Genomic DNA, 22853 nt, shown 5'->3' with positions numbered 1-22853 from the left:
AGATAAGAACTAGGATAGGAGGAGGACAGAGGGTGGTGGTTAGTGTATGGAATCAATTCATTCTAGAACGATTATAACCCATCCCACCCAGCCAACTATATCTGTTCCCTCCCCAAACACCCCCCGCGTCACCAACCAGCACCTCACTCCTCCTCCCCCCACAACCACCCATCCGCCCTCCTCTCCCTCCACGCCTCCCTCTCCAGACTCCTCTCCGCAACCGCCATATCCTCCCTAATATCCTTGACCAAGCTCTCCTTATCGACGTAATCGTATTCCGGGCGGATGTAGCCGAGGATGCTCAGGGCCATTTGGGAGCCGTAGAAATCGGCGGGGAAGGAGTGCATTATGTGGACTTCCTGTTTGCGCGTCAGTATACACCGCTGGGCTGATGGAGGAGGAAGGGTGATGAGGGTGGGAGGGGGAAAAGGGGGGACAAACAGCAGACCGCAAAGTATTCCCATAAAACGGGTTATACCCAATCGACATCACCATAGGAAAGACCCTCCACCCCTCCTTCCTCCTCTCCTCCGGCACTAATTCCGCAGCGTCTTCATCGGCATCCTTGTCGTTCGCGGGGTGCGAAGGGTGCGAGGAGGAGAGTCGGAGGGAGGCCCACCCGAAGTAGACGCCTGAGTCGGCGGTGGAGATCCAGGGCGCGGAGGTGACGGGGAGGTTGGCGGTTGGGATGCCGAGCTTGGGGGGTTAGGGGGGTGGTTGGATTCGGGGAGGGGAGGGAGGGAAAGGAGGGAGAGGGGGGGACGGACTTGTTTAGAACCCCTCCCAAAACCCTTCTCAACCGCGCCGCGCAGGCGGAGGGGGTAGGGTGCTTCGGGGCCGGAGGCGGGGCCGATGATGGTGGCGCGGGGTTCTTTGATTGCGGGTGGCATTTTTGTGGGTGTTTGGGAGGAGGTATTGGGGTGTTGCGGTAGGAGGGGGGGTATAGGAGGAGGTATTGGGGTGTTGCGGTAGGAGGGGGGGGTATAGGAGGAGGTATTGGGGTGTTGCGGTAGGGAGGGGGTATAGGAGGAGGTATTGGGGTGTTGCGGTAGGAGGGGGGTATAGGAGGAGGTATTGGGGTGTTGCGGTAGGAGGGGGGTATAGGAGGAGGTATTGGGGTGTTGCGGTAGGAGGGGGGGTATAGGAGGAGGTATTGGGGTGTTGCGGTAGGAGGGGGGTATAGGAGGAGGTATTGGGGTGTTGCGGTAGGAGGGGGGGTATAGGAGGAGGTATTGGGGTGTTGCGGTAGGAGGGGGGGTAAAGGAGGAGGTATTGGGGTGTTGCGGTAGGGAGGGGGTATAGGAGGAGATAGGAGGAGAGCTTTGGAACTGGGGAGCTGGAGGTGAGGTGGGGTAGTTAACATAATCGTGGGTCGAATAACCCACCGCTAGGCGGCGGGCGCAAGCGAGTTGCATCGCCCCAGATTTCTCAACCACCCAATTTGTATTGCAATTGAATCGTAGACTATGGGAAATATTTTACCACTACAAGTATGAAAACGCATCTTGAATTGAATCTTCATCTTCTTCGTCTTCTGACGCAATTGAATCACGGCCCTACATATTTGTGCCTTCGAATGATATGAAATCCTGTTGCGACGTAAATTCCTGAAGTCCTGGATCAATGACACCAATTGCACCTAGTTCCTCGTATTCAAATGAGACCCCATTAAATTCTGGGAGGGATATAAGAGCTTCCTTAACCTGTATATCAATCTCTTTATCGGTTATAAGCTTTTCTGGGTCCGGGATTGGATTGAATAGCTCAATAGGAATAGCTTCTTTCCTCCATTTGAAGTTTAGAATTGTCCTTTGACGTTCCTTCTCTGATTTCCGTGCAGCAACCCCTTGGATATGATACTTCTTCTTAATCTTATTTGTTGTAATTTGTATAAGATATTGTCGTCTTTTGATCCTATCAACCTGCTCCTTTTCACGCTTGTTTTCCTGGGTCTGTCGTGCCTGAGTTCCTGTAAGGACCCCTCCTTTTTGTAAGACCTTCCGATTCCCTCGAATCCTAGACTTCTGTTGATTTTGAACCCTATTATGAAGGTCTTCGTACTGCCGGTCCCGGACTTCTGCAGTCAGAAGGACGTTCTGGACCCCTCGTATTGTAGAGTCGATTTTCCGGCGTGTAGGACTACTAAATATATCAATCTTCTCTGAGATTTTTGATGCTATTTCTTGAAGAGATCTCTCAGCTTGAACACCTCTTACTGGTGTTTGAGGACAGGGTAATTCAATCGCTGTCGCCATTGCCATTGCCATCGCTGGTACCATATACGTCCTCATTTTCTTAAGCGCTTTCTGGCAATTAATTGGCCAGATCCCAGACTTTCGGAAGGCACCTTGAATAGTCTCTTTTTTCATAGTCTTTTCCCTGATTTCCGTTAAGTCCCGGAAGAACGATGAAACTGTATATTCAATATCTAGACGCCGGGTTGCATCTTGTACAGCCTTCCGGTGCCAGTGTTTATATGGCTGAAAAACACCGACATCAAGAGGTTGAAGAACATGCGTCAAGTGGCTAGGAAAAGGAAACGGGTGTATATTAGCTTCTGTAGCTTTAATAATAAACTCCGGGGTCATATGACTACCGTGTTGATCCATTAATAGAACCCTAGGACGTGTGTTTGCCCCAGCTTGTATATGAAGAATCAAGTGATCAAGATATTCAAGAGCTAATTGGGAGTTGATATATCCGGAATCAGACATTAATACCCTTGTATTTCCGTCTAATAAGGTATACCAATTCGTCATATGATTCACACCTTGTACAATTAGAACAGGAGGAATAGTTGTTCCATTTGCAATAATCGATTCTATAACGGTAATAGAACGTCGATTTTCAGGGCTAGGTGTATACAATGGCTATAGTTTATTGGCTATACTATATTTTATATTATAACTGGAATATACATACATCTACTATCCAGGTAGGGACAAGAATATCTTCTCCAGAAGCTACTCCAATTTGAAACCCAGCTTCATCAAAATTGATAATATCACCAGGCTGAATATCATGGGCTTCGCACCAAGTCATCCAATTCTTGAACCAATCCTGTACATCCTTAACATCTTGTGCACCGACTCGGTTTCGTGCAATTGGCTTTGTTTTTAGTGTATGAAGAAAACCCGGGGTTGTTTTTATGTAGTTTTGAAACCATCGCCAGGACGGTCGCGGTCTGCCTTCTAGATCCTTTAGGTATTCGATTATCGCAAAGACCATCTGTTTCGTAGCCCGAGGCCTGTCCTGTGCATATCGTCATTCTCGTCAGGATTGGCAGTAGCCCAGGCAATTGCCTGGGCTATAGCCTCTTCGTATTCGTGGGTTGCAGGTGGTGGCATTGTTCAAGGTTCAATTGCAATACAAATTGGGTGGTTGAGAAATCTGGGGCGATGCAACTCGCTTTCGCGATGCAACTCGCTTGCGCCCACCGCGTAGTGAAATTCCACTAACCAAATTAGCGCCCGCCCACCAACCACCAGCGCCGGGCCAACCCCCACATCCCAGCCTCGCGTGTCAGCCTCCTCCGTTTCCCAGCGAACCGAGTCCTCGCCCCTGCCACATCATTATGGCAACCACCAGCGTACAAAAGGTTGCTTGGGGGACCACAGCTGGGTAAAACTGTCAAGAATCTACTCCAATTTACTTCTGGTTTACGGATTGAATTAAGAGTCTGATATTGTTATTATTGTCGCTATTACTATACTACTTGCTACTGCTTAACCTACCGAGTGAGAGTATCACTTACACGCAGTTGCACTGTGGATACCAACCAGTACGTCTCCAAGCTCACCACCTCATCCCAACTCCGCCTTTCAAAGAGTCATTCACTAACATACCTTCCTACAGCTATATCAATCCACACTCTCAGTCTCCCAACCACACACACACACAACCGCAACCATGCAACAAAACGTCACCATCGCCGTGATCATCATCATCCTCTTCATCATCATCACCGCCCTCGCCTACGGCATCCACCGCCTCATCCACGCAGCCGGCGGCAACGGCTCCAGCTCAAGCGGCAGCGACTCCCTCGTCGATGACGACTGATCTACTCGCCGGAGCTACAGGGACGATGGAAACGATGCATGAGCGACGAGAACGGCACCCGCTCCAAGCCTCACAAAAACAGAGGCTTCGAAACAGTTTGAATTGTCAAGGTGCAGATGGGAAATGGGATACTACAATGGGATGGATACTGGGATGGCATTGGATGAAGCGTTTGTTTTTGTTGTATAGCGAGCATATCGGCTGGCGTTTTGGGAATATATGAGCGGATTTTGTGGGCCGGTGACCCGGGAGGGGCCTGGCTATGGCGAAGATTTGTTATGATTAGATAGATATGAGGTATATACCATGATCTTTATGGGATCTGAGGGCTGGATGGGTGGGAGGTAGGTATCGGGGGGGGGGGGGAAGAAAATATGAATATCACTACACTCAATTATTGCTGTCTTTGTCTCGTTTGATGAGTGTGAATGTCAGGAATAATAAGAACAGGATTGCGTAGGATAACATGCTTGCCATTGAGAATTCATTATACAGTACTTGGGTATCTATCCTTACAAACTCCTCGCCACGCTCCATAATATATCCCTCTCTCAGCTCCAGCCAGCCATTGGAAAATGCAGCCCCAAACACGCCAAATAACCCCACTTCAATGCTTCGTCTTCGAAAACTTCTTCCCCTTCCCCTCAAACAAGCTCTTCACCTTCCTCAGCCTCGCCCACCTCTCCTTATCCTTCTCATCCCTCAACTTCTCATACTCCCCCTCATCCCGCGCATCCCCTTCCGTCTCAACATGCGTCTCCCCCGCACCAGTCGCGGCACCCTTGTCCCCCTTCCCTGCCTCATCCTGCTTCCGAACCTTATCCTCCCTCCCAATCGCCTCTCCTAAAATCGCCCAGATCGGCTTTCCTCCCGCTGCACCCCCATTCTGACTCCCCGCATTAACCCACGGACAATACTCCTTATGGCATTCGAGCGGATTAAGCGCCGCCATAGCAGCCGCGCGCTCTACTCCCGGGCTCCCATCCGCAGGCTTACTCGTCTTAGGCCTGTATAGCCACAGCCCCACGGTGCGGAAACAGACACGGCAGTCCGCCGATCCGAGTTTCGGGACATGCGCTGGGCGCGCGGTGAACCCGAAGAGGGCAAGTAGGAGAGCGACGCGGTTCAGCGGCGCCTCCGATGATGCATTTACCGGGAAGGAGCGCGGGAGTTGTGCGATAATAGCGTCGAGGTCGTAGGTTGGTGGGAGGAGGAATACGGATTCAGCTGGAAGGAGAGCAGCCATGGGGAGGAGCGAGTCGTAGCGTGACTTTAGGGCCTGGAAGGTGGTGGTGATGGGGTAGATGGGCTGCTTGAAGATGGATTCGTCGCAGCCGCGTTTGCGCCAGGGGCAGAGGACGTCGTGGGAGGTTATCATTAGGTCGGCGTATTTGTCTACTAGTGCTTGTTCTGCATGTTGTTAGCTTCTGTGGCCTTCTAGCAAGTATTGAGGGGGGCAGGGTGAGCATACCAATGTCACTCTCCATCCCGGCAAACTTGATAAGCTTCCCATTCTCATCCTCCTGCTTGTTTAGCTTGACCATGATCTCGACGCAGCAAGTAACACAGCGCACGCGCTCGAGGCGCTGGCACGCCCAGCCGCGCTTTGCCCACGCAACCTCGTTGACCTTTGGCGGCTTTGGCATCCAATCCGTCAAGTTGCGGAAGGTAGCAAGACGCTCGAGGAAGTCCTCGCGGTCGCCGGGGAGGAAGGATGGTTTCGTGACGGGCTCGTCGGTTCCACGCGCCTTGGCCGAGTTGGCGGCCGCGAACTTCAAATCAGTCTTGGACATCCTGGCAACTGCAGCTGTACGGGATGAGGTGGAGAGGTTGGGCGAGGAGATTGAGGAGCGGGGGAAGGCGCCATCGTAGGATGTTCGGGCCTGTTTGGTGGTGTGTGTGAGATCGGAGGACGAGCTGCCGATGCTGTTTAGCAGCGCATTGAACTTGCGCTTTGTGTTGTTCATGTCTGTAAATGAATCGTCCGAGCTGGCGGAGGAGTTTGAATCGTCGATCCAAAAGGACGCGGTGTCTTCGAGCCAGATGGAGGAGGATTCATCAACCCAAAAGGGAACTGCTTCGATCTGGGTGATCAACTGCTGGAGCTCTTCTTGGAGAGACCAGCTTTTACTGGGGTCAAAGGTCATTGTTGTCGGAGGTTCGGAGCGGGTTTATCCGTTATTCAAGGTATTGGATTACAGTACCTCAGAAAAAGGAACGCCTATGTCGTTAGTGATGTAGTTTATTTTGAAGTGACGGAAGAGATCCCTTATGTTCAATTGTAAACCTTTACGTTGTTAGAAGAATTTATGCTGTCCTCGAGTACAAGTCGAACCGCTTATAGATTTTTACCAAGGTCACTTATTATTTTTTCCCTCTTTGTCGTGACGCTGGCCATCATAGTCCGCATCTCCCTCCTCTCAGTTCACCTTGCCCCACTTCCACGTCTTCTATCAACAACAACGAAGATGGCAAACACATATGAGAAGGAGCGCCTGGTCGCCGAGCTTGCTGTTACAAGAGCTGCAATTCTCACCAAGAAAGTCTTCCACGAGAAGGCGAAGGGAACCCTCAACAAGGACGACAAATCCCCCGTCACCATTGGCGACTTCGGCGCCCAAGCTCTTATTATTCAGGCAATCAAGCATGCCTTCCCCGAAGACCAGGTTGTAGGAGAGGAGGAGGCGAGCTCGTTGAGGGAGGATATCAAGCTACGGGACCAGATTTGGGAGCTTGTCAACAGCACACGGTTAGACGATGCCGAAGCCGAGAAGCTCATCGGTGGGCCGATCCCGACTGTAGAGGCTATGCTCGACGCCATTGATGCTGGCAACAGCACTGGAGGTGATAAGGGAAGGATATGGGCACTGGACCCAATCGACGGAACAAAGGGCTTCCTTAGAGGTGGACAATACGCCGTCTGCCTCGGGTTCATGGTCGATGGAGATGTCAAAGTGGGAGTTCTGGGCTGCCCGAACCTGCCCACCGACGACTCCGCACCTCTGATACAAGATGCTGGAAAGGATCAGACAGACTCGGAGGGCAAGGGTGTCCTTTTCTCGGGTGTCCTGGGTCAAGGTGCGACCAGCCGACCCCTCACTGCCGGTGCGCTAGCAAAGAGCCAGCCGATCCGCATGAGCGAGAAGAAGGACATCACCGATGCCACTTTCTGCGAGAGTGTTGAGGCTGGCCACTCATCTCACGACGACCAATCTCAGATCGCCCAGAAGCTGCAGATCAGCAAGCCGAGCGTGCGGATGGATTCGCAGGCCAAGTATGCCTCGATCGCCCGTGGCGCTGGGGATATTTACCTGAGACTTCCAACCAGCGCAACGTACCAAGAGAAGATCTGGGATCACGCTGCTGGAGACCTGATTGTTCGAGAGGCGGGAGGACAGGTTACGGATTCACTAGGCAGACGTCTGGATTTCAGCAAGGGTAGAACTTTGGCTGAGAATAAGGGTGTCGTTGCCGCACCACAGGCTCTACACGCACGAGTCCTTGAGGTTGTCAAGGAGGTCCTTGGCAAGAAGGGAAACCTATAGCAGATATGAACAATTGAAATAGATTCTACATATCGTATAACTATCCGCTTGGGACCCTCCAATTCTATGACAATATAAGAGCAATATAATACATGGACGAATCGTCTATTTGATCTTCTTGGCCTTCAACCTGATCGTCTCACCGTTGACGAAAATTCCCTTCCCCTTGTATGGCTCAGGCTTCCTCCACTGGCGGATTTCCGCAGCAAACTGCAGAACCACTTCCTTCTCCGGGCCCTCCAGCAATATTCTCGTTGGCTGCGGTGTGCTGGCCGTCATGCCCTTCGGCACTGGCAACTCGATAGGATGTGAGTAGCCCACCTTCAGGGCCACGAACTTCTGGCCTTCATATTCTGGCTGCTTGGTGGTGGCAGTATCTCCGACTGAGGCTCTGTAACCGACTCCGACCAGGCGGAGAATGGCGTTGTGTCCTTCTGAGACTCCGAGGATGTGGTTTTGGAGATAAGCTCTCGTGGTGCCTGGATATCAATGTAAGCACTGCGCCCTCAACCGGGTTCAATTATAGCACACCCCACATCTCCCTCTGCTTGCGAACCTCCCTGTCCTCGACAGTGACAAATGCCTTCTTCGTAACGGTATCATGCTCGATATGGACAAACGGCGGAATTGTCATCGACAGCGACCCAAGCGGGCCCTCGACCTTGACGGTCGGCCTTAGCTGCTCCGGCGACGGGCGCGCATTCTTCGGCGCAGTAGGGTAAATGACAGAGAAGTTGACCTCGGAAGGAATCGATAGGGGTGCTCTGCCGATTTGCGACTGTGTCGAGGTGGTCGCAGAGAAGGCTCTGGCTGAGGATTGGAAGGCCGGGACGAGGAAGGTGGGGATGGTTATGGATGGGCTGGAGCTGATCGCCCTTAAGGCTGCCCCTCGACTTGTTGAGAGCATGGCGGCAGCTGCTTTGTGGAGACAATTGCTGCTCTTGCTGTCTTCGGGATATTCTATGGGGATGCTCCTCAGAAGTTCTATGGATGGCGCTAGTGCCAAAATTGTGCACGTGACTTCGCGATTCCCCCACCAGACATCCGTCGCGTCTCCCCAACTGGATAAAACTAAGCCATTGAGAAATAAAGCCTCATAATATTCGCTCCAAACCTTGGGGTTATGGGATATGGAGCCCAATACGTCCATTATTTGAATGATCTCCGATAAATTCCAGGTAGTAGCGTAAGTCTCGTTGATTCCACGTCCCGTCTCTCAAAACCCAGTCAGTGTTTCCGCGTCTCACTTGGGAAAGACTGGGGACTGCTCTCAAAAGTTTCATATCTCCAAAACGGTCCTCAAGTTGGCAAGGAGTTTCTATTACAGTTTTTCTACCGGTCTTCACTTTTTACTCTATCGGCGCCTCATAATTATCTCTCCTCCGCCACGTTTGTCACATTTATTCTTTCCGATCTCGTGCAACGTCATCTTCGTGGTCTTAATCAATTACAAGACTCTCTTCCTGCCTTTCTTCAATCTGTCACTCAGCATTTGATACCATTGAAGTTGATCAGTCTGACTCGTCCGCCATCTGCTGGTATGCCTCGTGGCAAGCCTCCAGCCAAGAAAGCTCCACCACCGAGGCTAACCTTCACGACTACAGCAAAATGAAGCCATCCATAATTCTACTTTGGGTCCTACTACTGGGCGAAGGCTGTACAGCATCAATCTGGCGAAGATATATTGATGAGGACGCCATTACTCAGAAACCTATCATTGGTGGTCAGTCTCCACGTCATTGAGGCGGAAAATGGATCTAACGACTGTCATAGGCGACGAGGATATTGACTTCGATCTCACATTACCAAGACGGCAACAACCTCCCGACTCCGCAATCATAAGCAAGGCATTAAAAGCAATTGAGGACTTGAATCGGAAACAATTCTGCCATCGCTTTGCAGCCAGCATGCTGTTGGATAACTGCCGAACTCCACAAAGCTCCACCGACCCCGTCACAAACAAAGCCGCCGAAGAAGAACGTCGTGAAGACTACTTGAAGATCTTTGCTGTCAGCCTTACAGTATGCGACATTGAAGCCCTTCAGCGACCGGTTCCCCAACAATGCTCACCATACACACAATCTATTCTTATGGGTATAAAGAACAGCCGTGGCAGCCAGTCCATTATTATCAATCACTCTGAAATGAGTGGCTGTCTGAAGGCAATTGGCTCTGACCAATCGGCGGTTGTATCATGGAAGTTCAACCAACAATCGACAGCGGTCGTGTGTCAAGTGGCACGTATGGATATCGAAAAGGGTAAGTATTCGAAGCCTCTGTACTCAAGCTTGCCTCTAACGTATCACAGATGAGACAATTGCACTGTTCTCGACTCTTACCCGGCTGATGGCCGACGTCGTGGATGAAGTTCAGAAACTCTCCGAAATTAATCGCGACATCCGGCAAGAGGCAGAAGACGCGAGGTCTTCTGTTCACACGATAAAAACATCAGTTGACAAGCTCAAAGTTGGTCTCTCCGATGTTTGGGACGGTGTTTCCGCAGAAGCAACAAAAGCAAGCAATAATGTGAAGGGCATCTTTAACGGCATGTCGACTTATGCTGCAGACGTTGAGCAAATGCTCAATAGACTCCGGAAGGGCTCACTTGAAAACCATGCCGAGCAGGCTGCTTTACAACAACGAGCACTTGATATCACAATGGACATCGCCAGCGAGGCGCAGGCAGCAAATAAGGACATGGAAACATTGAAAGCCATGATGCTCGCTCTCTACAGCAACATGGCCACCGTTGGAAATGGCCTGGTGGCAATTCAAGACCGCCAGAATGAAGTGGACAGGCAATCCGCGCAAGTCCTCTCAGCCATGATGAATATGACCGAGCAGCTGCAGATGGCGGCGAAGATGGGGGATGAGCACGAGGTATTATTAGTACGAGCAATCACTGCTGCGTCGAATCTGGCGGATATAGTCGATAGGAGTTCGACTATGGCATCCACTTGGCAGACTCGGATATTCGGGTCAAGAGGCCCCTTCGGTATTGACTGGACACTACTCGTTACGACCCCACCTACGGTTCTTATTCTGGGCTCATATGGTCTTGAGGCGTCTCTCTCTCGGAATACACTGCTTCTGATTATAGGTTAGTTGTCTTCCCCAGTTACATTTAATTCACCAGGAATTGTCGGCTAACAGCACTCTCCATAGGTGCTGTCTTAGCCAAACTACTTACAATGAGCTATGACAACCATCAGAATTGGCCGAGGCCATCTGACGGGGCTGGTGCACCCAGCACTCCATCACCAACTCATTCATTCGGGAAGGTTCACACCACTCCCATCGAGATGATTCGGCAGGCGGTCATCTAAAATCAGTTAATCTTAATTATGAGGCTGCAAGGCCATACAAATCTCACCGTGTCGACACCAAACACTTTTATCTCAGTCAGCACCCTTTGCTGCGCCGTCTCCTCGTTTCACGAAGGAGGGACATCATTTCGAAATTTTACAGCATCTGCATTTTCTGGAGGGGCGCAGCTTCTTTTCATTATACCCCTTTCATTTTGCTCCTTCATATTTTCTCTTTTTGCCAAACCAGCGATCCAGCGATTCAATGAGTCTCAATTTTATATACACTACATTACATTACCTTTGCTTTAGAGCCTACGAGCTACGATCACGAATTCACATTTCATATACACATTCATTACAGTCGCTTAACGCTTAGAGTTTTGCGGGGAAGACATGGTTTCGGATGGTAATTGGCTGGTACTGGCAGGAACAGGAACAGATGGACAGGTGCTCGGGGACGGAATGGGGTCGGAAGTTAGTTGGCTGATTCAAAAGTTGGTAATGGGTTGGGCACTACTTTAATAAATATAACATACATTCTCATTTCAAGAGCTTTCAATAATAACACGTGCCGTGTCGCCCAAAGATATACCTCAGCAAAGAGAACATATCAAGATATAGAATCAGAGATGGCGCCACTGCAGCAGATATCATCGAAATTGAAGGCCAATCCCTGAAAACAATACGTCTATCCATTACAAAAGATATCAACCTAGAAGAAAAGGCAGCCACTCACGATGTTAACTGCGGACCGTTGCAACCATTATATTTTGTCGCCATTAGTTGCTTGCTATTACCATCATATGCTGTCACCATTAGATGCTGTTACCATTAGATGCTGTCACCATTGAAAGCTGTCACTATTGGCTGTCACTACTGGATGCTGTCCCTCACTTACTATTCTAGATTTGCTTGGGCTTCGTCAAAAGAAATATGGTTCGACTCGAGTGTGCTTATCAAACTAGTAATGCCCCTCTCCATGTATCCGGGTGTGGGCGTCATGAGGAACTTTGAGCCTGCAGCTGCCTCCTCTTATAGTAGATTTAGGGCGAGCGGGCAAGGACCAGGGGTTCGTGGTCATAAGTGAAATATAATCCATCCATCCCTCTCCATGAATTACGATTGTTCCAGTCCAGTCTCTGTGTGCCAATTCCATTCTGATCATAACACCCCCTTCATCACAACATCACAGATAAACAACCCCCCTTACATACCCTCTCCCCCCTCACATAATTCCCGGCCCCTCAGTAATTACACATACATATATGCATCCACTCTCGACCGGCCCTTCCAACCACCCTTCAAATTTCCAAACCAAACAACAAAAAACCCCGATATCCAACGCGCGCGCACAAAAAAGCAAAAAATTGCGCCAGGAAAACGTGCCGCCGCAGGCGGCAGGGCGGCGATCGGGTATCGAATGAACAGAGTTGAGTTTGAGGTTGGGACCAAAAAAAGTAAAGAAATATGGGAGGAAAACACGAGTACAGGTTGCGAGTGATGGCGGCGGTGTTTACACGACGACCTTATCGGGGAGCGTCGAGATCGCTGATGGATTTGAGCATCCTATTTCTTATGCGTTAGCACCTTTCCTTTCGTAACTCGGGGACGAGGAGTGGGTGAACGAGCCTCAAATTCTCATCCTTAAGCTCGTCATTCATCTCATCAAGCTGCGACACCTTCACCTTTGCCGCTGTCAACTACAGTATATTGTCAGTAAACTTGCACAAAAGGGAGTCAGGCAAGGCCACCCACCGAAGCGAGCGCGGCTGACGAGTTATCTGGCTCACCTTCCGCGGCCGGCGCCGCAGCCTCCTCGAGGTCCTCGGCGAACTTGCTGGCGAGGATCCCAGACTTGGGCTTCTCTGCTGCGGCAGGTGCAGCTGCAGCCGTGGCCTAGTTTTTGGTATTAGTTTCACATCGATGACAGGGAGTAGGGGAGGGGGCATACCTTAGCCGCAGCAATCTCAGCATCCTTAACCTTCAACTGCGCCTCAAGCTCAGCGACATGCGACGACACATCTGTCGCCTTCTTCGTAGCAGCCTCGGCCTTCGCATTAGCCTCCTCGACGAGCTGAGTGAGCGAATCATGCATATCCTTGTAATCCGACTCGCTGGTCTTCTCCTTGCCTTCAACGGTGGCCTTGTGCTCAGCAAAGTCGGCCTGGCGCTTCTCGAGCGCCTCCTTGGCGGCGAGGTGCTCCTTAGTCGCCTGTGCGGACTCCTCCTGCGCGATAGAGAGAGCGGTGCCATGCTCCTTCTTAAGCGATGCAAGCTCAGTCTTCAGGGCGTCAGCTTCGGTGGTGTCGGGAGCCTTGTTGGCAAGAGCTTCATGCTCCTTCTTGAGGGAGGAGAGCTCAGCCTTGAGGGCATCGACCTCGGTGGTGTCGGGTGCCTTGTTCACAAGAGCTTCGTGCTCCTCCTTGAGAGTTGCAAGCTCGGCGCGGAGAGCATCAGCCTCGGTGGTATCAGGCGCCTTGTTGGCCAAAGCCTCGTGCTGCTCCTTGAGGGAGCCATGCTCCTTGCGGAGGGCATCGAGCTCAGTGGTATCTGGCTCCTTGGCAAGGACCGTAGTGTGCTCCTCCTTCAGAGTCGCGAGCTCAGCCTTGAGGGCATCAGCTTCGGTGGTGTCCGGTGCCTTGTTGACAAGTGCCACGTGCTCCTCCTTGAGAGAATCATGCTCCTTGCGGAGGGCGTCGAGCTCGGTGGTATCCGGCTTCTTGTTGATAGCAGCATCAAGATCAGCCTGCGCAGCAGACTTGGCAGATTTCTCCTCGGCGAGGGCGACCTTCAGCTCATCGATCTCAGCTTCGCTCTTCGCGGCTTGCGCGGCGACCTTCTCGGTCTCGGCCTTCAGCGCAGCCTCGGCTTCCTTGTATTTCTCAATCTCAGCTGCAAGGCTCGATTGGGTAGTAGCATGCTCGTCCTTCAGCGACAGAAGGGCGGCGCTGTGGGTGGAGTGGACGTTCTCAATTTCAGTAGCGTGAGTAGAGTCACCAGAGACAGCGCGCTCAGTGACCTCGCCGAGCTTCTTGGAGTGCGAAGTCTTCAGGTCAGCCACAGCAGTCTCGTGCGCAGCCTCGGCAGCCTTGAGCGCATCAACGGCGCTACCATGGTCGGTTCTCAACTTCTCTAACTCGGAAGTGTGAGCCTCGACGGCGGCATCGCGAGACTTAACAAGCTCCTCGTGCTGAACATTCAGCTCGTCGTACTTGTCCTTGAAGCCTGACTGGCTCTCCAGGGCGTCGATCTCCTTCTGGTAGTCCTTAGAAATCGACTCCAGCTCCTTGATGTGCTTCTCGTTGATGGAAGAGATCTCTTTTGTCTTCTCATCCAGCGTCTTCGTCAGGGAAGCAAGCTCCTTCTTGTGCGCCTCATCGCTGCTCTTGCTAGCCTCGTCGACGGTATCCATCATCTTCTGGAGCGACAGGACCTCCGCTTGAATGTTCGCAACCTCGCCATTGGCCTTGGTCAATGCTGCCTCGCTTTCGGCAATCTTAGCTTGCGCGGCTTCGAATTTCTCCGACAGCTCAGCAAGGTCCTTCTCTGTGGTGGCAAGCTTCTCCTTCAGGGTAGCTAGCTCAGCAGAAAGAGCTGCCTTGTGCTCGTCGTGTGCCGACTTGGCAGAGGTCAGCTCAGCGCCAACGCTAGCATGAGATGCAACAGCAACGTCGAGCTCCTTCTGCAGACTTGCTTGCGCCTCCTCGTGCTTGTCAGAGAGAGCCTTGAGCTCCTCAGCATGCGACGTGCTAGCATCGGTGGTTCCCTTCTCCAAAGCTTCCTGGTGAGAGAGTTTCAATGCCGAGATAGTCGCCTCGTGCTCATCGGTGAGCGACTTGAGGGCCGTCTTGAGCTCCTCCGATGCCGATGCATGTTCCGCGTTGTGGGTAGCAATAGTACCCTCAACCTCCTTAGACTTAGCCTCGTGCTCAGACTTCAACGAATCCAAAGTCTCGTTCAAGGCCTTGGCCTCTCCCTGAGCCTTCTCAGCATCAGCCTTTGCCGCCTCGATATCCGCTTCCTTAGCAGCGACAGTGGTGGCATGCGAATCCTTGGCAGTTTGGAGCTCGGCCTCAAGCGCAGCTAATGCAGCTGTGTGCTCGGTGTGCTTCTTCTCCAGGGCCTCGGCAGACTCGGTGGCGGTTGCGTTGGAAGCCTCGAGCTTGGCATTGTAGGAAGTCTCAAGCTCAACGAGTTGTGCCTCAAGGGTCTCAACATCCGACTTGTGGGAGTCGCGAGTCTTCTCGACCAGCTCGGCGTGGTCCTTGCGCATGCCCTCTTCGGCAGCGGAGACGCGAGCGGCCTCTTTCTCGATCTGCTTGCTCAAGTCGGCCAACTTCTCTTGGGAAGCAGCAACTTCGGCCTTGAGCTCCTCGACCTTGGCTTCGCTCTCTTGCAGCTTGTCCTTCAAGTCCTCAGACTCCTTGGCTGCAGCTGCAGTAGCGGCGGTTCGGCTTGTTGAGCCTGTGATAGAGCCAGCGAGGTTCGAGATTCTCCTCCCTGCTGTCGTAGTAGTAGTAGTAGCTGGCTTGGCAGTCGACGAAGCCAAGCGGCCAGTCACAGAGCTATTCGAAGCTGCGCTTTTTGGGGTTGTCGAAGTAACGGCCCTCGTAGTTGGCTTTGGTGGGGTCGAGGCGGTAGATACAGCTGGCTTGCGAGCCGCAGCAGTGGTGGTTGGTGTAGTCCTGGTTGCCGAGCTGCTCGATGGGAGTATGGATGATCGTCTCGCGGTTCCAGCTAATGGCTTCTTCTCCTCAACCGACGAGGTGGACCTGTGCGAAGCAGCAGCACTCGACGAGTTCGGTCCCGTCGCGCTGGTGGCAGGCTTTCTGGAGATAGATCCAGCTACTGGTCGTGTAGGAGGCTTGCTCAGTCCGCCAGTCGTGGTGCGCGAGACAGACGATGTTGGAGTCGTCTTCGCAGTCGACGTTGTAGTTGTAGCCGACTTCGTGCTCGAGGTCGCCGAAGATCCTAGAAGCTTCGCCGGTACAGCAGCGCGCTTTGGCACAACACCATCCTTCTTGACCGCGACCTTTCTGGGGCTTGGGGTCTCCTTCTCGGTCTCCGTCTCGACCTCCGAAACCAGCCCCGTCGTCTCCTCGCCGGCAGTCTCAGTTCCAGACGCCGCCGCCTGCGCGCCCTCCTCCTGCGTCACGACGTCCTTAGGTTCGGTATCGGCCATCTTCCTCAATTTCAATCGGATCTCTCGTGGAGAGATACCGCACAGATAGTTCCTAGCTGCCATTGGGACGAGCTGTCAGCGAACGAATTATATAATAGGTGTATAGGAAGAGGATCTGTTGGCCATCAAGGGCGGGACAAGCTGCCTGCGCCTGTCTGATATACCAGGGACGCACGGCGCCACGTCAACGCCCGTTGGATGATGCGAGGCCGAGCCAACGCAGGCGTGCCCGAAGCCCGTCTGTCCGCGCTGCACCTGATGGGCAGAGATCTCCAATAGAAGGAGGGGGGACTTACTACGTGTTCGGCGTCGTTGGTGCCTCACCGCTGTATGCGCAGGCAAGAAGAAAAAGAGCGATGCGGGTGTTGGGTGGTGAGGTATAAGAGTGGTGGGCTATTGAGATTGTCGAGGGCGCCAACGCAGCGAAGTGGGACTTTTGAGCTTTCTTCAGGCTGTATATGAATCAGACCCTTGTGCATAGAGTAGAGTACGTGAGGCTATGATTCTGAATGGGCTTGTCTTACCTGAGGAACAGTTGCGATAGTTTAATTGGAGTTAAGGTAGGAATGGGAGATGCAGCGACAAGATCCTCGTCTTAATTCAATTGGGGGAGGGAGGTTGAGAAGACAGTGGTGGGCATCCGTCCCACAGCCGTCCGGTCAGGGGAGAGCTTCAAAGCCTAATTAGGCGAATGGAAGTCGCCGCCGGTTCGGTGGCAGGGGTGCATGAGGTTAGAGGCGTTATTGTGGTTGTCAAATTATTGCCAAAACCATGCCGAATCACCCCAAATCACACCCAAACAGTGCAAAATAGTCACAGATCATTTCCAGTAAACACGCTATTACTCTCCTACCCGCTCTTATTGTCACTATATTCAATATAGTCGAAATAGTCGCTCTAATACGGAGTAGTAGCTTCAAAAGATACCGACGCGACACCGACGCGATATCCCCGGCCTTTCCGTTGTATGGACTCGTCATAATAACGAGCATCTTATTTACCCAGGGCCAGCCATCGCAATTATTTGCTCCGACCTATAGTGATTTACACACCGTGCCCTTGATGATGGGCCCAAGCCGCTCGACCATCTGCGGCGGTGTGGATCTGACCGTCCGTCCAGGACCTCCCGAAGAAACCCCCACTTTCCACAACCGCCCTGGCAGTCTGACTGGACCCCCAAAAACGAAAAAAGGGTTCTGCGCGTCGACAACAAACACGTCAACCGCATCCAGCGTCACCGTTAGGCCGCTAACAACATGCCAGCTCAGCAGCTCGTTTCGGAAGCCTGCCAGAAAAAACTAAAAATGCAGACTAGAAAATCTTCACGCATGCACGTCGTCACGGGTATCGTATGCACGATGCACGCGGTTCAGTTTGGATAGCACGGCAAGATTGGTCGTCGTCACATGGCTGTGGTGGAAGACAACGTGGAATGCACAGTGCCACGAACGTGTCCGGGCAAATAATATCATGGCTTCGCGAAATAGGGTATCTGGACAGTGTAAGAGCCACTCTGATGCACACCCCGCCATCGCGCTGGTCTCACTCTCTTCCCCTAGGTAACATCTCGTCGCCAATGATTTCAATCCACGGTGGGACTGGTACCCCTTTCGCCATATAGAGACCCTCGATCATGACCCTCTTAACCTCTATTGCCTTGTCGAAAATCTCGTCCAGGCTCCTATCCAATCTCCTCGCAATGTTCGGGTATTTATCAGGCCCTGCGCGTAGATTAGTTAGGAGAAACAGCATCGTAAGAAACATGGCATACCTGTCTCCAATCTGAGCCCATCCGCCAGCACCTCGTACTCGGTCTTAGTCCAAGGTTCGGCGACAGGAGCGTGATTATTGCCAGCAGGGAACATCTCCACCCTCTCGTAGTCAACCTCATGCGCGTCATCTGCATCGTACCCCCTGAGCTGGCGCTGCTCCTCACGCCTCAGCTTCGTAGCACGTCTCTCGGCCGTCTCAAGCTTCTTGGTCAGCGCCTCCACTTCCTTCGCCAACGCGCTCACTTCCTCCTCTGCGCGTATGCGGTGCGCGGTAATATTAAGCTCTTCCGTCTGCTGGGGTTGAGACGGCTGTGGCGGTTCGGATGCCTGGGGGTTCTGAGACACCTGGGTGCCTGCCAACGGTACCGGGTGTAGCCCGAGTTTCATCCTCTCCCGGTTGTATGCATCATTGATCCCTAACTGTCGCCTCTGGTGCTCTATCCGAGCCTCTTCCTCCGCGAACCGCTCTGCCTCCTCCCGTTCCTTCCGCTCCCTCTCCAGTATGGGAGCCTGTCGCTTCGCTTCGGCCACATCTTCTCGATGATGTAACTCTTGTTTGCATTGCATCTCGAAGCCTAGTAGGAGGGGCTTGATGCTCATGTATGGCCTTCGGATTGGAAGGGCGGCGTTATGAACTGCTCTTGGGCGAAGGTTTTTGTTATGCGGATCCTCGACTATCAATAGCAGCCTCGACACTAGTGATACGTATCGTAATATCTCCTTTAAATCAAAGGTGCTTGGAGGCCCATCGGAGCCATATGTGACTATGGCTGCAGATGCTGCTCTGATGATGTCTGGCATGACGAACAGGAACAAATCTCTCAGCATCCTTTCGCGCCACGACTCGCCTTTATCTCCGTAACGAGCAGCAACTTTGGCGGGGTCGCAAAGTCTCTTGTCTATAATCCTCCGCACAGTGACTTCTAACCTGTCAAGGTCTCTGGCAGCTGAACAGAGCGCCTCGGTTCGAGCAGCAGGATCGGGGTCTTCATGTTCGTCGAGCCCCTGGATAGACTGATATGAAGAGATTATGTCCCTCGTTAAGACCTGTATCTCCATACCGGGAGCAGTGCGGGCCTTCATCAGGGGTTCTGGATCGTTTTGTACATCTTTTGCTTCAGTCATCCCAAGTTTGTCAACTAACTCTATGACCTTTTCGATTTTGCTAGCGGCTATAAAGTCATCTCCGAAATAAGGGGACTTTATAAAGACTTGTCGTTCGCCTTTATGCTTCCTCCTGGGATTTTCAGTGCTGATAGGCGATATTCCTTCGGTCTTAGGTTCAAGTTCCTCTTCGCTCCCGCCATCTTCGACACCGCTACCATTGCCTTCGTATTCTTGATCGTCTGGGTCTTCTTTGTCCTCGCTGGTTGCGTTTTTGCCTTTATTTGTTCTCTTGGCGGTTGCATCGGACGGCCCCGAGGCGGCACCGGATTGTGATCCTTTGTCCGAGGCGTTAGGTGTGGCTTCTGGCAACTCGTCTTCGACGTGGGGTTTCTGTAATGTTTGAGGACTCGTAGCTTCTTCGGCTGGGATATCCTCCTCGGTGAGATTCTGCCTGCCCGGAGTGCTGGGTCTGTCTCCATCCTCTGATTCATCGACCTCATCTTCTACAACCTTTTTATTCCTCTTGCGACTCTCCTTCGGTGCCGGCTCGTCATCAACCAAGTCACTTCTCCGCTTTCGCTTGACCATGTCTTCAACCTTTTTCGAATAATCAATAGGCTCGACAACCTCACCGGAACCTCGACTCCTAGTGACTCTGGATGGAACTTCTGTCTTTATTTCTTCTGATTCTTTAGAAGCAGTTACGAGCAAGTCAGGAGTTGGTAGTTTACCTTTAGGAGACGGCTTCTTCGTTGCGGCATGATTGTTCCTCTTGCGCTTCACGTCCTGCCCTTGTTTCGACCGAGTTCTTGTGGGCGTTGTCGCCGCCTTCTCTGGTGATGCATTCAGGTCGTAGACATCTGGTTTCCCAGAGCCCTGTGGCGACGGTTTATATATGTTGAGAGGATGGTGCAGCACCGACGGGCGACTAAGCTTCTTGGGGGCTTTGCTAGCTGAGGTTGAAGTGGAGCGTAGTTGCATGGTGTCGTCTCTCGCCTCTGTGGGGCTTGTGTCTTCAGTGATATCGTTGTCGTTTAGTCTGCTGCCCAGAAGTCGCATGCCATCACTGGATAACCCAGTAACTCGCTTCCGTATAGAAAATGGCGGGTTCTGTTGTGGCTCGTCGTCTTGTAAAGCTCGATTTGAGGTGCGAGGTGTGCTTGTGGCGTTGTTTAACACATTAAGAACGTGGTCGCTGACATCCTCGTCCTCTTCTTCGCCCTCTTCTTCGCCCTCTTCTTCGCCCTCTTCTTCGCCCTCTTCTTCGCCCTCTTCTTCGCCCTCTTCTTCGCCCTCTTCTTCGCCCTCTTCTTCGCCCTCTTCTTCGCCCTCTTCTTCGCCCTCTTCTTCGCCCTCTTCTTCGCCCTCTTCTTCGCCCTCTTCTTCGCCCTCTTCTTCGCCCTCTTCTTCGCCCTCTTCTTCGCCCTCTTCTTCGCCCTCTTCTTCGCCCTCTTCTTCTAGGTCTTGTTCGGCATGGAGTTGTTCACGAAGCAGTAACGAGAATTTGCCTTGGCCCTCTGTTGCGACAGAGTCAGCAACTAACCGCTCTGCATAAACAAATTGCTCCCAATCACCGTCTTCCCCAACTTCCTCTTCATCTTGATTTTCGTTGCTTGCGACGGGGACAGGCGAGCTGGTCGCATTCAGTCGCGCCATTGTAGAGGAATACCCAGGCGTAAACCCAGGCAATCATCCTAGTAAATTGCAGGGCTTAGTTTGTACGTCAATCCAAGTTACAAAATTCAAGCCCGACTTCAGTTCCGCAAGCCGAGCCATACATAGTTCCCAAGGTTCCTTTGTCGCGGGTAGCTTGTCACCAGTGGCAGACGCGACTCGCTTACCTTCCCCCACGTCATGTCAACACAGAACATTCCATAAGGCAGGGTCAACTCAACAGCTTCACAGCAGAAAGCCAACAGATTGCAACAATAATCAGTATGGCTGAAGCATCTGGCGCCCGCGGGCCCGCACAAAGCAAGCTACCCAGGCTTTCAGTAATGGACCTGTCGAAGCCGCATACCTTTATCAAGCCTGTGAAGAGGATCAATGAGGGGCACGATGTCCCCCACTTCCTCAGCTCACGTGCATATAGTGACATAGGAACCTTTGTGATGCAGCTTGACACTGCTATGTGTCCTAGAAAAGTTGAAGTGGATGGTAAGAGGCAAGTAAAGACGTGGGAACTGGGTAGCAGTGACTTTGCGGTTTCGGGATTGGTAGAGCAGATTCAAGAGATGCTGAGGACGATCGAAGCTATCATCGATGAAGCACCTCCAGATACCGGGCCGAGAAGGTTTGGTAACATCAGTTTCAGGAGGTGGCATAAGCTTCTTGAGTCCAGGGTGGGGACGATTCTGAGGCGGCATGTTCCTGTTGAGATTCTCGATGCTGGGTCACCGGGAGAGGCTACCGCGGAAGATGAGCTTACTTCATACCTGCTGGGCGGGTTTGGAAGTTCACAGAGGCTAGACTTTGGGACGGGCCACGAGTTGAGCTTTCTGGCATTCTTGGGGGCTCTGTGGAAGCTCGGTGGGTTTACGACAGGAGACGGAATATCTGACGATGGCCGCTTGGAGAGGAGTGTAGTACTTGGAGTCTTTGAACCGTAGGTGTGGCATTCCTATATTACCTTCCCTATGCTAAGATGTTTATTTCAGTTACCTGAAGGTTATCCGTCGATTAGTTCTCACATATTCCCTCGAGCCCGCTGGCTCTCACGGCGTCTGGGGCCTGGATGACCACTTTTTCTTATCATATATTTTTGGTTCAGCTCAGTACAGCCCTGCAATACAAGACGGAGAGCCGATGCCAGTAGAGGGATCACTACCAGATGCACCAAACCCTGCGTCTGTCATCAAGAAGAACGTCGTCGATCAAGAGAGAAAGAAGAACATGTACTTCGCGGCGATTGGCTTCATCAACGATGTCAAGACGGGGCCGTTCTGGGAGCATAGTCCAATACTATTCGATATATCTGGGGTACGCGCGGGCTGGGGGAAAGTGAATAAGGTATGTGGACGAATTCCAAAGGCCGTCGGTTGGTTCTAACAAAGCGTCAGGGCATGATCAAAATGTACAATGCCGAAGTGCTCTCCAAATTCCCAGTGGTCCAGCATTTCAACTTTGGGTCTTTGTTCAGCTTTGAGCGCGATCCAAATGCGGCAGCAGCTGCCGCTACAGTACACACATCTAACCAGCCATCATCTCACACCATTTCCGTCAGCGGAAACACGAGTGGTGCGCCAACGAGTCGTCCAGTGCCGCAGGAAGGTACCCGCGCTCCATGGGCGACCAATGCTCCGGCCACCACCGTGGCAAATGCTCCTCCTCAGGCGGGTGTCGCAACTTGTGCACCGTGGGCAAAGCCTGCTGCTGCTGCTGCTGCTGCTGCTGCTCAAGCTGATGGCTCGGTGCCAACTCGTGCTCCTTGGGCAGCGTCGGGGTCCGGCTCAGCACCACCGCCAGGTAATCCTCCAACAAGAGCACCATGAGGAACACTGCGGTAGATAGTAATGCACAAAGCATTTAGTACAATGGCCATCCCTCCAGAGACGCCGTGGATCGTATAGAACCATCGCATGGCATCCTATCAGGCTGTAGACGCAGCATAAAAGGCAGGAAAAATAATCATGTTCAATCAAGCCTCTTTATAATCCAGTGTAACTTGGTTAACTAGTTAACTAGTTAACCAAGTTATAAACTTTCCCCTTGTCTGATGTAAGTTATAGTTAGTAAGTTACAGGCAGTGCATGCATGCCATGCTGTACATCGTACAGCGTCGTACGTACAGTACATTGTACATCCAACAATCCGTCGTTCCTTCCAAAGAAATTGCCTCTGGGTTTTGTTGGGAATACGACATGGGTAAGATCTGAAGAAC

General features: G+C 52.1%; 10 protein-coding genes across 10 annotated transcripts; 4 read left to right on the top strand and 6 right to left on the bottom strand.

Annotated features, from left to right (window-relative positions):
- Window positions 1-69: 69 nt before the first annotated feature.
- FMN1 (riboflavin kinase) lies at window positions 70-1032 on the bottom strand. Its single transcript, XM_024465195.1, has 3 exons — window positions 768-1032; window positions 442-696; window positions 70-359 (listed from the first exon to the last, which is right to left on the bottom strand). Exons 1-3 carry the CDS (start codon window positions 888-890, stop codon window positions 144-146), a joined length of 594 nt encoding a protein of 197 aa, XP_024327262.1. The 5' UTR covers window positions 891-1032; the 3' UTR covers window positions 70-143.
- Window positions 1033-1556: 524 nt separating this feature from the next.
- On the bottom strand, window positions 1557-2267 carry VC83_01519 (uncharacterized protein; the record flags this gene model as incomplete). Its single annotated transcript, XM_024465194.1, has 1 exon — window positions 1557-2267. The coding sequence occupies one exon, from the start codon at window positions 2265-2267 to the stop codon at window positions 1557-1559; it is 711 nt and encodes a 236-aa protein (XP_024327056.1).
- A 1307-nt stretch (window positions 2268-3574) lies between these two features.
- Window positions 3575-4059, top strand: VC83_01518 (uncharacterized protein; the record flags this gene model as incomplete). Its single annotated transcript, XM_024465193.1, has 3 exons — window positions 3575-3621; window positions 3739-3781; window positions 3856-4059. 3 exons carry the CDS (start codon window positions 3575-3577, stop codon window positions 4057-4059), a joined length of 294 nt encoding a protein of 97 aa, XP_024327055.1.
- A 460-nt stretch (window positions 4060-4519) lies between these two features.
- On the bottom strand, window positions 4520-6206 carry VC83_01517 (uncharacterized protein; the record flags this gene model as incomplete). Its single annotated transcript, XM_024465192.1, has 2 exons — window positions 4520-5469; window positions 5531-6206. 2 exons carry the CDS (start codon window positions 6204-6206, stop codon window positions 4667-4669), a joined length of 1479 nt encoding a protein of 492 aa, XP_024327054.1. The 3' UTR covers window positions 4520-4666.
- A 162-nt stretch (window positions 6207-6368) lies between these two features.
- Window positions 6369-7604, top strand: VC83_01516 (uncharacterized protein; the record flags this gene model as incomplete). The annotated part of the gene is made up of 1 exon (XM_024465191.1): window positions 6369-7604. One exon carries the CDS (start codon window positions 6369-6371, stop codon window positions 7602-7604), a length of 1236 nt encoding a protein of 411 aa, XP_024327053.1.
- A 39-nt stretch (window positions 7605-7643) lies between these two features.
- On the bottom strand, window positions 7644-8546 carry VC83_01515 (uncharacterized protein). Its single transcript, XM_024465190.1, has 2 exons — window positions 8136-8546; window positions 7644-8083 (listed from the first exon to the last, which is right to left on the bottom strand). Exons 1-2 carry the CDS (start codon window positions 8509-8511, stop codon window positions 7710-7712), a joined length of 750 nt encoding a protein of 249 aa, XP_024327052.1. The 5' UTR covers window positions 8512-8546; the 3' UTR covers window positions 7644-7709.
- A 138-nt stretch (window positions 8547-8684) lies between these two features.
- Window positions 8685-11444, top strand: VC83_01514 (uncharacterized protein). Its single transcript, XM_024465189.1, has 4 exons — window positions 8685-9327; window positions 9378-9863; window positions 9913-10704; window positions 10770-11444. Exons 1-4 carry the CDS (start codon window positions 9213-9215, stop codon window positions 10928-10930), a joined length of 1554 nt encoding a protein of 517 aa, XP_024327051.1. The 5' UTR covers window positions 8685-9212; the 3' UTR covers window positions 10931-11444.
- Window positions 11445-11750: 306 nt separating this feature from the next.
- On the bottom strand, window positions 11751-16704 carry VC83_01513 (uncharacterized protein). Its single transcript, XM_024465188.1, has 6 exons — window positions 16619-16704; window positions 16391-16546; window positions 12864-16150; window positions 12668-12808; window positions 12542-12612; window positions 11751-12478 (listed from the first exon to the last, which is right to left on the bottom strand). Exons 3-6 carry the CDS (start codon window positions 16092-16094, stop codon window positions 12439-12441), a joined length of 3483 nt encoding a protein of 1160 aa, XP_024327050.1. The 5' UTR covers window positions 16095-16150; window positions 16391-16546; window positions 16619-16704; the 3' UTR covers window positions 11751-12438.
- VC83_01512 (uncharacterized protein) lies at window positions 16705-20835 on the bottom strand. The gene is made up of 4 exons (XM_024465187.1): window positions 20548-20835; window positions 19705-20490; window positions 17866-19653; window positions 16705-17815 (listed from the first exon to the last, which is right to left on the bottom strand). Exons 1-4 carry the CDS (start codon window positions 20627-20629, stop codon window positions 17637-17639), a joined length of 2835 nt encoding a protein of 944 aa, XP_024327049.1. The 5' UTR covers window positions 20630-20835; the 3' UTR covers window positions 16705-17636.
- On the top strand, window positions 20836-22663 carry RRD1 (peptidylprolyl isomerase). The gene is made up of 3 exons (XM_024465186.1): window positions 20836-21578; window positions 21631-21982; window positions 22033-22663. The coding sequence occupies exons 1-3, from the start codon at window positions 20911-20913 to the stop codon at window positions 22462-22464; spliced, it is 1452 nt and encodes a 483-aa protein (XP_024327048.1). The 5' UTR covers window positions 20836-20910; the 3' UTR covers window positions 22465-22663.
- The last annotated feature ends 190 nt before the right edge of the window (window positions 22664-22853 follow it).

This window comes from Pseudogymnoascus destructans, assembly GCF_001641265.1.
Source record: "Pseudogymnoascus destructans isolate 20631-21 unplaced genomic scaffold scaffold_3, whole genome shotgun sequence".
In the NCBI taxonomy this organism is placed as follows: Eukaryota; Fungi; Ascomycota; class Leotiomycetes; order Thelebolales; family Thelebolaceae; genus Pseudogymnoascus; species Pseudogymnoascus destructans.
This window is presented reverse-complemented; position numbering and strand designations above follow the sequence as displayed.

Excerpts from the sequence above, each read along its gene's own strand:
- VC83_01514 (XM_024465189.1), top strand. The coding sequence starts at position 9,213 with ATGAAGCCATCCATAATTCTACTTTGGGTCCTACTACTGGGCGAAGGC. Across the intron at positions 9,328-9,377 it reads TCAGAAACCTATCATTGGTG|GCGACGAGGATATTGACTTC; the intron begins GTCAGTCTCCAC and ends CGACTGTCATAG. Across the intron at positions 10,705-10,769 it reads TACACTGCTTCTGATTATAG|GTGCTGTCTTAGCCAAACTA; the intron begins GTTAGTTGTCTT and ends CACTCTCCATAG.
- VC83_01512 (XM_024465187.1), bottom strand. The coding sequence starts at position 20,629 with ATGGCGCGACTGAATGCGACCAGCTCGCCTGTCCCCGTCGCAAGCAAC. Across the intron at positions 19,654-19,704 it reads GAAGAAGCCGTCTCCTAAAG|AAATAAAGACAGAAGTTCCA; the intron begins GTAAACTACCAA and ends AAGAATCAGAAG. Across the intron at positions 17,816-17,865 it reads TGGGCTCAGATTGGAGACAG|GGCCTGATAAATACCCGAAC; the intron begins GTATGCCATGTT and ends ATCTACGCGCAG.
- RRD1 (XM_024465186.1), top strand. The coding sequence starts at position 20,911 with ATGGCTGAAGCATCTGGCGCCCGCGGGCCCGCACAAAGCAAGCTACCC. Across the intron at positions 21,579-21,630 it reads GTACTTGGAGTCTTTGAACC|TTACCTGAAGGTTATCCGTC; the intron begins GTAGGTGTGGCA and ends TGTTTATTTCAG. Across the intron at positions 21,983-22,032 it reads GCTGGGGGAAAGTGAATAAG|GGCATGATCAAAATGTACAA; the intron begins GTATGTGGACGA and ends ACAAAGCGTCAG.
- VC83_01515 (XM_024465190.1), bottom strand. The coding sequence starts at position 8,511 with ATGCTCTCAACAAGTCGAGGGGCAGCCTTAAGGGCGATCAGCTCCAGC. Across the intron at positions 8,084-8,135 it reads CAAGCAGAGGGAGATGTGGG|GCACCACGAGAGCTTATCTC; the intron begins GTGTGCTATAAT and ends ATTGATATCCAG.
- VC83_01513 (XM_024465188.1), bottom strand. The coding sequence starts at position 16,094 with ATGGCCGATACCGAACCTAAGGACGTCGTGACGCAGGAGGAGGGCGCG. Across the intron at positions 12,809-12,863 it reads CTGAGATTGCTGCGGCTAAG|GCCACGGCTGCAGCTGCACC; the intron begins GTATGCCCCCTC and ends ACCAAAAACTAG. Across the intron at positions 12,479-12,541 it reads CTTAAGGATGAGAATTTGAG|GATGCTCAAATCCATCAGCG; the intron begins GCTCGTTCACCC and ends CATAAGAAATAG.
- FMN1 (XM_024465195.1), bottom strand. The coding sequence starts at position 890 with ATGCCACCCGCAATCAAAGAACCCCGCGCCACCATCATCGGCCCCGCC. Across the intron at positions 697-767 it reads TTGGGAGGGGTTCTAAACAA|CTCGGCATCCCAACCGCCAA; the intron begins GTCCGTCCCCCC and ends TAACCCCCCAAG. Across the intron at positions 360-441 it reads GGAATACTTTGCGGTCTGCT|GAAGTCCACATAATGCACTC; the intron begins GTTTGTCCCCCC and ends ACGCGCAAACAG.